This window comes from Neoarius graeffei, chromosome 16 (assembly GCF_027579695.1).
Source record: "Neoarius graeffei isolate fNeoGra1 chromosome 16, fNeoGra1.pri, whole genome shotgun sequence".
Lineage (NCBI taxonomy): Eukaryota > Metazoa > Chordata > Actinopteri > Siluriformes > Ariidae > Neoarius > Neoarius graeffei.
Window position 1 is genome coordinate 5,669,802 of NC_083584.1, and position 12,547 is coordinate 5,682,348.

Here is a 12,547-nt window from a genome sequence, read left to right on the forward strand (position 1 = left end):
ATTTTGTCATAACAGTCATTGTTACTGTTATAATAATGTGTACATTGTTATTATATAATGTTAATACACAATGTAATTAATACACACGTTGGAATTTACTCTCCTACCCTACAAAACATATATTCTGACCTTTTAATTGCATTAATATTTTGTTTTGGGCCTGAGATATGGGCAGATCTCCATTTGGCGGCTATTTTGGACGCCATCTTGAATTTCTCAGAGAGCACAAGGGGGATTTCCGGGGACTTTTAGTATGTTATTCCTAAAGGTATTCTGAACATATTCCGAAATTTTCAGCTTGCTACTAATTTGTTCCACTGCTGGGCTATGAGATTTTGGAGCAACATCTGCTGCCTTCAAGACGACGTCTTTTCCAGGGAGATTTCAACAAGACAATACAAAACCACATTCTGCTCACATTACAAAGGCGTGGCTATGGAAGAAGAGGGCGTATCCCCTCTGTCCCCAATAGAGAATGTGTGGAGAATTTAGAAATGAAAACTATGACAGTGACGACCCCGAACTGTTCCACACCTTAAGCCCTGTTTACAGGAAGAACGGGACAAAAATAACACCTGAGACACTTCATCACTTGGAGTCTTCAGTCCATAAACAGCTTTAAGTGTCGGGAGAAGGAACGGGAACATTATACACATTATGAAGTGGGAAATGACTTACTGTCCCACATTTTATTGAAATGTGTTTATTTTTTGGGGAAAAAAGTAACAAAAAACTCATGAGGTAAAGCATCATATAATGTGTTGCAAGAATCAGAATTTAAATGTGCTGCTGTACCACAGAAAGAATAAAACTGGAGACGTTTTGGTTCGTCTTTGATTTTCTTTATTCAGCTGAAATGATTCCATCCCACATCGTTAACTCTGACAGTGACACTAACATGCTGTCGTGTGGTACAGAAATTAACGAGATGTTCATTTACCCTGATCAACTGACCCCACTCTCTCTCACACACACACACACACACACACGACCACCACACCAACGTAAAGAAAATAAACCCCCAACAGTCGCGCAGAAAGAACGGCTTTAGAGTCAGACACCGGCGCGCGTGATGCTGTGACGTTTTCTCTGATGTTCCTGAGAAAAGTACGACTCTAAACAGACGTTTGTGATTTTTCACAACTCTTACACCATGGGGTGCGTTTCTGATTTTGAGAACAAACTGACTGCAGACGTTTGGTCACTAATTTAACCCCAAAACGTTCTCATATTACATCATAAAGCTACAAGTTTCACCTCCACAGATCAACGCTTACGTCATTAAACTCTTTCACCGTAAACTGAGGCCTGAGATGCGGTACAGACTTTCTACCAAAATGCAAGATTCATTTAAAAACAAAAATAACCTCAGCTTGTCACACTGAAAATTGTAGAATCCCAAATGTTCTGATGTCGCGGTCGAGTTCTTGGCGTTTAGTGCTGGCTGGAAAGGCCACGCCCGTGGATGGGTATGTGCCGATAACCAAATCATGATTACAGGATCATCTGATCACCACACTTAGAAAATATGGTCTGCAAATTGTTAAATAGGTTACATCATCATCATGAAGCACAATAAAAAGTTTGGCAGTTATCACAATACAGGGATTTAATATTTGATATGTCGGTACAGACTGGAGTCCGATTTCAGTTGGAATCTCTAAGAAAACTGTCGCTCCCTCTCTCTCACACACACACACACACACACACACCCAAAACAACATTTACATGTAGTTATAAAACACACACACGTCCAGTTTATTAAACTGGATCCCTCACTCTAGTTTGTGCCCCAAGGAATGATCAAATGTCAGGATCAACCCTGCCCTTCTAAACACACACACACACACGAAGAGGAGAGGCTGGTGCGGAGGAATAGAGTGTGCATCAGGCTCTCAACATTTTTTGTTTGTTTTCTTTTTAGTTTTCCCGTCCCTCCTCCGTCTCCTCCTGATTGTCTGAGGTCCACAGCTGGGAAAAAAAAAAAAAAAGTCACACACATCTCCAAATCACAGCCCAAGATATCTGATGGTCATGATTTCTCTTCACAGCACTGACGTGATGTCACACGTCCTCCTCACGCTATAAATTTACTTTTATATATATATATATATATATATATATATAAAAAGTCATGTGGAAAAATAAAAATTCTCCAACAGTGAACAAAAAAACTACATAACTTTAGAACAGAGTTAAGATCATGATATGGACAGGAGAACCCGGGGGGGGCGGGGGGGAGGCAGGCACACCACCACACCCCTGGACAGAAAGAACACATAATACTGACTAACATGAGATTTTTAAAGTTCTTAATTTCTTCTCAAAATCATTTACAGTACCCAAATATGAGCTGCTCTCTTCCTGGACTAAAATATCTCTAGAAGTAACTGGAGCTGGTTCTAGGTTTAATTAAAAGGTTGGTTGGTTACTTATTTGTTAGTAGCTAATTTTTAATCCGTATATTTTATTGATATTTCTGGTATCATGAATATACACAAAAAAAGTGTTTGTTAAAGATTACAAACATCATAACCTTGTGATCTGTAGTTTCTCAGTTTCTTACCCATTCACTAACTTAATTTCCTAATTAATTAGCTAATGATTATTTTAATAAAACAAAATAAACCTGCACTAGCTAAAAGTTAATGACTTTTAGATTGACAGTGGAAAAAACCCGAAACTGGGTGAGGAGGAAATACCAGTCCAGAGGACATGGGACCTCACACTGGTGCTGTAGAGAGAGAATGACATCACCAGCTTCCTTTCCAGCCACAGGCGCGCACACAGAGAGAGAGAGACAGAAAGCAAGAGCACAACACAGAGAAAGGGAGACAGACAGACATTTCCTGAGATTGAGTACATGGAGACTGAACTCACTGTCAGGTTGTCTCGGAGCAGCTGCATGATCAGCGTGCTGTCTTTGTACGAGTCCTCGGTCAGCTGGTCGAGCTCAGCGATTGCATCATCGAACGCCTGGAAATCAAAATAAAAAACTCACACCATCAGGACACGGCCAAAAACATGCAATAAAATAAACATGGGTGTTTTTATAACGTACTGGAACTCTCATGAAAAACAGGAGGAAATGGCACACAGTACAGTATGGTATGATGCAACCGACCCCCTCGTATACAGACCACACCCATCCATGGTCACACCCAATTCCAAGGTTTGAAGGTGTGCCGTTATAGGAAACTAATCAACTTCAGGGTGGTCACAGTAAGTTCGCTTCATCACATCAGTCAGGCAGTATTTCACTAACACCCCCACCACCCCACACCCCTGCTACAGATATCGGTGTATCGTCTCAGCCCTAGTTGAAGAGATGCTGCTCAAACACACAGAAGTGGCACAAAGCTCAGGAGGTTTCTCAAACTCCTGTCGTTCTCGTCCCTTGGAGATCACATGACCCACTTCCCTGATTCTCACCTCCTTAAAAATCGGGACACGGTGTTACCAATGTCCCCTGGAAATAACTTCAACACAGCTACAGTGCTAATGATAACGGAGCACTTTTCATACAGCAGGAGACAAAAAGCCTGCACAGTAACCATAGCAACTGCAATGTGACATTAACCTTGTCCAATACAGGTTGCATCATTACTATAAATCTGCAGGCTACGTTATTTAAAAATAAATAAGGGGGGGGGGGATAATTTGTCCTCTTTTATTGTGCATCATTTCAGAGAAATATAAAAACACACCAATTTGGGGCGAAATAATTTCCTAAACTTAGGGAGAGATCTAGGAACCCGAAAACGAGCGAGTCAGAAAGATAGCTGGAAGGTAGAACAAGCGTCTGCTGTAGCACAGAGTTGCGATTTCAGTGACAGTTGAAGAAGGGATGAAGCGTAAATGCAGGGATTCCTCCTCACCTTCTTGGCAAGATCGCAGGCCTGATGGCGCGAGTTGAGGATCTCGTAGTAGAAGACGGAGAAGTTTAGCGCGAGGCCGAGTCGGATCGGGTGAGTGGGCTGCATTTCTTTTGTGCTGATGTCAAACGCAGACTGATACGCATCCCTGGATTGATCCATGATGCCTGCAGGGAAATGTGCAGATATAAAAAGATTAGAAAGCAAAAAAAGGGTTAAAGAAAAGAAAAGCAGCACACAGTGAGAGATGCATGTTAGCACTTTTTTTTTTTTGCATTAGCGCAAGTGTAATTTGTTGAATTGTTGGTATGATTATGAATTAAAAGTGTGATTAAATCCCACTCTCATTAGGTTTTTATGACCTCGCTTCAACATTTCATGGCTTCGTTAAGCTTCACTATGTCGTCTTGTGAACAAGACTTTATAAATGTGACTCGCTGCTCTGATTCACTGTGCAATAACACACAAGTAACACCATCACAGTTCTCACACACCGTGCTGATTACGATGAGTGCTATTAGTGCGTTTCAGAGTTTTGGTGTTCTTAAAACTGACACTGTGACTTTCTGATTTCTCTCTTCGCTGGCTCTCTCATGGGTGTGGAGCACAAGCTGAGACCTGCTCCTAATGATCTGATTCAGCCAGCAGGAAGCCGTCACACACAGCGAGTCAGCGCACGCGTGTGTGTCAGTCACACAGATGGGTGGAATGTTCAGGTGTATAAAAAGTGAAGAAATCCCAAGGAAAGTCAAGAAGAAATTAGAATACAAATTACAATAGATTGTCTCTCTGTCTGTCCTTCTGTCTCTCTGTCTGTTCCACTACCTGTCTACTATAAGTTTGCCCACCTACCCATCTGCCTATCCACCTGTCTATCAGTGTGTGTTTGTCTGGCCGCCCGTCACTCCCTGTCAAACGGCGCGTGCGGCCGGCCGTCTCTCTGAAAATGAATTTCGCAATTTCTAACAGCCAGTCGTTAGCCCTCCATGGTCCATCTGAAATAGAAATTCAGCAGTCATTCCTGGGTCTCATGGCAATTACTGTTCGTATGCCACAAAGCCCAATCAAGATCTGGGAAATCAGAACATAACACAAACGCTTGCAGAACGAAGAAATCGAATGTATAACGACAAACATGCAAAATAGCAATAACTTAAAATGTAAACTGGGCAGAGTTTTCCACTTTTCAAAAATTAAAGGTGGTGGAGGGGGCGGGGCTCCAGTGGGGGGCCAGGGGGACACAGTCCCCCTGAAGCTGATAGACTTTGGGCTTTTTTGACAGCGAAACTGGCCAATAAATGGATAGGAAATGCTAAATCATTGTTAAAATCATTTTACAAAAAATTAACACACTTACTGTACATATCTTTGTCATCAACGTGAGACTCATTTGACATTTCAGTTGAGACTGATGCGCATCCTTGAATTAATTATATTTTTTTCTGTGTGCGAAAAATAAATTAACTTTCATGCATAAACAAAATACCCAATTACAATAAATGCATTTTTTTTTCGCGGTCCGGTTTCCATCAAATCCTGCGCTCTGATTGGCTGGCGAGCGGGTCCGTATCCTACGATACGGACCCCGGTTACAGACCTCTGGCGACTCGCTCGTTCACAGCAACAAAACACAGCAGCAATTTTTGTCAACATTTATTTTCGCATTTCTCAGGAGAATAGCATTAATTTTACAGCATGGATAGCGATAACGACAGTGTTCACAGCGAAAGCGAGTTTTACTCCCCTGAGGAAGAAGAAATAAAAGAAAACATTTCAGGAGAAAGCTAAAACCTGTAACTGTTGCTAACGCCGAGCAAAAACATGGCTGAATCCTGAATGACTCCTATTTGTATAAATAGGGGACTACATAGCCGGCAAAATGTAGTTTTTTTTTTTTCCCTGCCATGGAAGTGCACTTGTATACTGAGGAGGAAGCCATTTGCATTACAGCCGTGAATGAGGATTCAAAATGGTGGCTCGGCTCGGTTTCCCCTTTCGGGCGCTCTCGTTTTCTGTTAGAATTTGGTAAAGAAAAAAATTAATATATTATTTACCAGCTTAAGGTCGGTCCGTATGGTGAAATACCGTGACCTCGGCCTTGAATACTGACCTCGGCCCAGAGGGCCTCGCTCAGTACTTTCAACACCTCGGTCACGGTATTTCACCATATGGACCTCCCAGCTGGGAAATAACATGTATATATTTTTTACAATACACATAATTAAATGTTAATTGGGTGAAGCCACTCCAATCCATGCACCAGCTGGTGCATGTGTGTCCGAGACTGGCACTACAAAGCCACCCGGCCTCTGTAGTTCAGGTCCTTTGACCCAGGAACCCGGAAGTCCTGCAGTAAACAAACACTGAAGCAACGGGAAAATGCAGCTCTCGCCTACACGATCACAGATACGTAAAATAAAAGACCTGAACTTAACTAGTGTGCGTGTGTGTGCTGTAACTGTGTATGGTCAGAAAAAACGATAGATACGCGTAACTGTTGCACAATAACGCTACAAACACCCACAGAGTTATTTAGCTGCTGGCTCGTTATTTTGGCCACTTCAGGGAGCCCCATACGCATTTGTTTAATGGTCTTCCATGTGTTAAATAGCTACAAAATTATAATAAAGCGAATACTTTATGATTTATTTGGTGTATACTGATGAAGTTACTTTTTTTTTGTCCAAGGGAAGGGTGGCAGGCCAGAATTATAATGTAGCGGTGTGCCACTTTAAAAGCACCCATGGAGAACACTGCTGGGCATTTTCCACGAGACTTACCAGTTGTTTTTCCGTGGTCGCCATCTTACCATGTGGGAACCACATGATATACTATAATTTAATACGCGCTAAATGGTTGGACGATATAAGAAGGATTAGCCAATCGGTTCCCACCTTTTATCTAGTCACATGTACACAGCCTCAGCAACCAAACGGTGCGCAAGTAACGGCATTCCTTATCAAACAAGTCAGATGAGGAAGTTTGAACAATTATGGGAAAATTGCATTGGCCGAAAAACAACCGATTCAGACGTCATTACAACCGATGATTTCGATCGGCAATCGGTTACTGATGAAAACCCTGCATCTCTCTCTGTCTGTGTCCACCTGTCTCCCTGTCATTGTGTGTCTATCCACCTGTCTCTGTCCACCCATTTCTCCCTGTCAAACAGTGTGTCTGTCTGTCTATCCACCTCTCTCCCTGTCAGTGTGTCTGTCTATCCACCTGTCTGTCAAACAGTGTCTCTCCATCAGTGTGTCTGTCTGTCTATCCACCGGTCTCTAAACCTGTCTGTCATTCTAGCAGTATCACTATATCTGTTCATGTAGTTTTTTTATACTCGCCTTCTGTCCATTCAGCCATCATTTGTCTATTTATACGTGTCTGTCTGTCCATCTTTCTATGTAGCCATCTATCTGTTTGCTCATCTATCTTCTGTCTATCAGTAAAACGTGTAAAAGATGAAACCTTACGATTTTTGTTGTCTCCTACAGCGACCTCAGCCAGGTAGCGATAATAATCTCCTTTCATCTTTAGGTAGAACACCTGACTCTCAGCTGGAGACGACTTGCAGATCAGGAAGTTGTCCAAGAGATGCTGAAACAAAACACACACAGGTTAGAAGGTGCTGATTAATTCTCTCTAACAGCAGCTGTGACAATAGTGCAGGTTTATATTAATGCGCTCGGTCTAATACATTGCCGTTTCTATAGTAACGGCTCGTTCACAGAGACTCGCATTAAGAGAGAGGAAAAGAACAGCTGGCGAGGGAAGACATGTTTATAGCTGCTGCAACGTAAATGAGAACAGGAACTGACTTGTTTCACGGAGAACACGTCCACTGACCTTCCACTCTCAGTACGAGAGAGATGTCTGATACGTGTATCTGATCATTACAGTGTGTTGAGTTTCTGTAATGTGATCAGTGACTGGCTGGTTTCAGGTGTGTGTTTTGTTCTGAATGGTTTGCTGAGTCTGGGCCTGTGTGCATTTCTGAAACTGCTTGTGAGAGCATGTAAACCTGCCAGTGCTAACAGCTTCACACTACAGTAAGGTAATCCATCACTGCAGTCATCAGGTTAGATCAGTGTTATGGTGCGTTCATGTGCTATGGGAATTATGGTAAATACCAAACGCCGACATGGAAAGCACACATGAATGCCCCCTCTTGTGGTATTTTCCACTGGGCAACTCGTAGAAAATTGAGATACACGAGTTGCCGAGATGAGATGAACTTTAACCTTTTCAACATGGCGGCGAGCGGTACAAGACACTTGAATGATAAGCACTGTACGATACTAAAGTTTTTTTTTTTTACTAGTACTAGTGGGTAGTTTTTGGTGTCTATGCAATGTTGCATCATTAGCAAGTGTAATGTAATACGTTAGAAATCCGTTTGCTTTAAAAATGTGTTATGGTTTGTTTTTACCTATCCAGAGCAGACGCTATTGCTAACGACAGCTAACTAACTGTTGCTAACTAGCAGTCCGCGTCCTTTGTCAACAACAACAAAAGCATGTGAACACAACACACTGGTAAATACCACTTCCCAACTGGAAAATATCATCTTCCCATAGCACATGAATGCAGCATTAGACCCACATGACGTTTTCACAGCCCGAGTGTCGCCTCCAGCCGCGGCAGTGGGGATTCAATGTTCTCAGATCATTTTGTTTCAAATTTCTTATTTATCTGCTTATTTTTTTCCCTTCGTCAAATGACTATAAATTGTTTATTTAAGCTCAAAGTTTACTTTTTTTTTAATGACAGTACAATCTTTAACACATAAAACACTTGTACGTAATCCCAAAAACAACAATCCATGGTTAGAGAATGCGTTTATAATTTCAGCGTGACATACAGTGGTTACATCAGTGGCACTCGACTTCACGCTGCTCCTCACTGGATCCGATATCACGCAAGAAAATCGTGTGCGATTCTATTTCAAGCTCAGAATCAAGTGCAACTGAGACATGCCAGTGTTTTACACAAACTCCGCCCCCACGTGCACAACTTCTGAATAGCTCAAGTCAGTAGTTACGTCTTACCAGTGTGTAGAGACGAACTTCTCTGAATACAATGAACCTCAGTAAAATTATTATAGACCCTCCCTGTCTCGCTCACTCTCCCTCCCCCACTATGTCTCTCCCCCCTTTGTCTGTCTTGCTTGCTTTCTTTCTCTCTCCCTCTATCTTGCTCTCTCTCCCCGTCTATCTCTCTCCCCCCCCCCTTTGTGTCTGTCTCTCTTGCTGTCTCCCCCTCTATCTCTCCTTGTCTGTCTTGCGCTCTCTCTCTCCCATCTATCTCTCCCTCCCCCTTTGTGTCTGTCTCACTCTCTCCCCCTCTCGCTGTGTCTCTCTCCCCCTCTGTCTGTCTGCCTTGCTCTTTCCCCATCTGTCTGTCTCTCCCTCCCTCCCTGTCTGTCGCTATCTCCACCTCTGTCTGTCTCTCCCTCCTCTCTCCCCCCATGTCCCCGTTTCTCCCCTCTCTCCCTCTGTCTGTTGCTTTCTCCGTGCCTGTCTTGTTTGCTGTCTCTCCCCCCTCCCTCTCTGTCACTCTGTCCCCCTCTCGATGTCTGTCTTGTTTGCTCCGTCTGTCACTCCCCCGTCTGTCACTCCCCCCCCCCGTGCCCGTCTTGTTCACTGTCTGTCTCCCCCCCGTCTGTCGCTCTCTCCCCCCTCTCTGTGTCTGTATTGTTCGCTGTCTGTCTCTCCCCCTCACTGTCTGGCTCACTCCCCATGTCTGTCTATCTCTCCCGCTTGCTGTCTCTCTCTCCCGCTCTCCCTCTGTCTCACTAATTCGCTCTCCATACCTGTCTGTCTCTCCCTCCCCCTTTCTCTGTCTCGCTCTCCATGTCCATCTCTCTCTCCCTCTGTGTCTCTCTCTCTCCATGTCTGTGTCTCCCTGTTTCACTCACTCTCCATAGCTCTCTCTCTCTCTCTACCCCATCCTCTCTCTGTCTGTCTCTCTCTCTTGCATGTGTGTCTGTCTCTCTCTCTCTCTCCCCCTCCGTGTTTTCATGAGCAGGATTTTAAACTCTCACATTACTACTTTGATTAAAAGGGCTAAAAATATAATACAAATGTACCGATACCAAGTTTAAGTATCGTTCAATAGTAGCGCTTAAGCATTCCCTCAATAAAGGTGGGTTATAGGAGGATGTCATGTGATATTAAGTATTGGCACCCCATATCAAAAGAAACCGAATGAACCTTCCATTTGAGTCTGCGTTTCGGTACGCTTCTAAAAACATTACATTTTTACAACATGACTCTGGTGTTCTTTCTGTAGCAAGAGAATCGCAAATAAGGTGGAATCGCAGAAACTTGTACAGCTGTAGCAGAAGTGACTGGACAAAAGCAACGCTAATAAACTAATGAAACAAGTGGTAGTGTCATCACTGACTGACTCTCACCAGCACGTCATTGCAGATTTCCTGCAGCTCGGATTCGATCTTTTCACGGTACTCTTTGGCGATCTGCTGCTTGTCATTGTTCTCCTTATTCATCTTCTGCTCGATGCTGGAGACGACCCTCCATGCTGAGCGGCACGCTCCCACCACGTTCTTGTAGGCCACCGAGAGCAGGTTCCTCTCCTCGTCCGTCAGTGTCTTTCCCTCCTCCGTCACCTGCTTCATCACTGCGGCCATGTCATCATAACGCTCAGCCTGTTCAGCCAGTTTGGCCTTCTGCACAAGGTCTTCCTTATCCATGGTGATCGCTTTCTATAAGGGGGACACCAGAAACAATAACTGACAGTGTTTATCCCAAACTGGGTCAGAAGGGGTTGATCAATTTTCTCTAACAGCAGCTCAAAAGGGGCGACACGGTGGTGTAGTGGTTAGCGCTGTCGCCTCACAGCAAGAAGGTCCGGGTTCGAGCCCCGTGGCCGGCGAGGGCCTTTCTGTGTGGAGTTTGCATGTTCTCCCCGTGTCCGCGTGGGTTTCCTCCGGGTGCTCCGGTTTCCCCCACAGTCCAAAGACATGCAGGTTAGGTTAACTGGTGACTCTAAATTGAGCGTAGGTGTGAATGTGAGTGTGAATGGTTGTCTGTGTCCATGTGTCAGCCCTGTGATGACCTGGCGACTTGTCCAGGGTGAACCCCGCCTTTCGCCCGTAGTCAGCTGGGATAGGCTCCAGCTTGCCTGCGACCCTGTAGAACAGGATAAAGCGGCTAGAGATAATGAGATGAGATGAGCAGCTCAAAAGACAAACAGATCAGAAATAAGTGTAATTGCCGATATGGGAAAGGAGATGGTTAGTTAACATTTCTGGAAGGAGTCTCCAGTATCAGCAGTGCTTTGTAACACACTACAGTTTACACTTCCTTGTGGTTTCTTGGTAACACGATGTAACAAGAGGGAAAAAAAATTGACTGGTGAGAGAACGAGTGGTTATAGCTGCTAAAAGTAAACTTTATCTTAAAACATGCTAACAGAGCTCCAGAAAAAAAAGTGGAAAGTAGAAATTTAATCCAGAATGATGCTGTAAAGTATCGAATGAGCCAATCACAGCACAGTGGGCAGGGCTAAGGGTTTTTTGGTTGTTGAATTACTTCAAAAATTAAATTTTACTTTTATTTCTAAAAAAACCCCCAAAACTAATGATCAATACATTCTGTCACAAATTTATTGTTCTGCAATAAACTCGACTGAGATTACTTCAGTGAGTTTGAAAGTAAGTTTTTATCTTTCTGTAAAGTAAAAAAATATATATTTTAGTTGAGAAATTTAGAACAAAAAAAAAAGTTTTGGAAAGTAAAAAAAAAAAAAAAAAAAAGGTGTTAATCTTTACTGGGTCATGTCTATGAAGTGCCACAAACATTTATTTGACAAAACAAGTTATTAAAAAGGTGCTTAGCACATATAAAAGATGTAAAATGAGTTTTTGTGTTTAAAATATCTGCAATAATAAGTGTTAGTGTGACACACCTCACCTTCAGCTACACCTGAACCAGGACTGACAACAGAAATGTACCAAATTAAATCAGAAGTAGTGCAGAAATGCGAAAAAATTAAAATTACTTTTTAAAAAAAAAACTATCAAGCTACTGTTTTGTATATTTTTGTTGTTTGTGGTGACTGACAGGAAAATTCACACAAAAGCTCGCGGGACACCACCGATTAAAACCTACTGCTTCACACCCTGGGAAAAAAAACAGACAAGAAAGCAAAATACATTTTTTAAAAATCCGAAAGAAAAATAAATAAAATAAACCCCCCAAAATAAAACCAGATTAACGTTTAAAACAAAAACAAAATGGAGCCGGATTTTTACCTCAGACCGGTGATGTTCTTCCTGCTGCCCAGTTGACAGTCACAATCCGCGCGCTCTTCCCGGACACATCCACGGGGTCTCCCACTCACTCACAACGCCCCTGGAGCAGGGGCCGAGTAGCGCTGACGTCAGCGGCTGCCAAGACAACGCGGATCTCAGGAATGCCGTGATGATCTGATTGGTCGACACATGAAGGACACCGGCGTATCATTCGAGATAGCCCCGCCCACTACCACGCCTTCTACCCCACCTCAAGGCAGCCATTTCAAGTTCGAGTCTTGACATTATATTACACTACATAGAGAAATATTGTTATTTTTCATTATTTAATGCATAGAATATTATAATTCAGGTGCGTTTGATCCTAGACGGTGAAATCATGCATGGTATATTTCAG

General features: G+C 43.1%; 1 protein-coding gene across 1 annotated transcript; it reads right to left on the reverse strand.

Annotated features, from left to right (window-relative positions):
* Positions 1 to 820: 820 nt before the first annotated feature.
* Positions 821 to 12,261, reverse strand: ywhaz (tyrosine 3-monooxygenase/tryptophan 5-monooxygenase activation protein, zeta polypeptide). Its single transcript, XM_060942398.1, has 6 exons — positions 12,151 to 12,261; positions 10,291 to 10,599; positions 7,349 to 7,472; positions 3,879 to 4,042; positions 2,881 to 2,976; positions 821 to 1,971 (listed from the first exon to the last, which is right to left on the reverse strand). The coding sequence occupies exons 2-6, from the start codon at positions 10,585 to 10,587 to the stop codon at positions 1,921 to 1,923; spliced, it is 732 nt and encodes a 243-aa protein (XP_060798381.1). The 5' UTR covers positions 10,588 to 10,599; positions 12,151 to 12,261; the 3' UTR covers positions 821 to 1,920.
* Between the last annotated feature and the right edge of the window lie 286 nt (positions 12,262 to 12,547).

What these genes read in the sequence shown, in the direction of transcription:
- ywhaz (XM_060942398.1), bottom strand. Translation starts at nt 10,587, where the DNA reads ATGGATAAGGAAGACCTTGTGCAGAAGGCCAAACTGGCTGAACAGGCT. An exon ending in AAATCTGCAATGACGTGCTG is followed by an intron (nt 7,473 to 10,290) that starts GTGAGAGTCAGT and finishes GTTTTGTTTCAG; the next exon opens with CATCTCTTGGACAACTTCCT. An exon ending in CCTGCGATCTTGCCAAGAAG is followed by an intron (nt 2,977 to 3,878) that starts GTGAGGAGGAAT and finishes TTTGATTTCCAG; the next exon opens with GCGTTCGATGATGCAATCGC.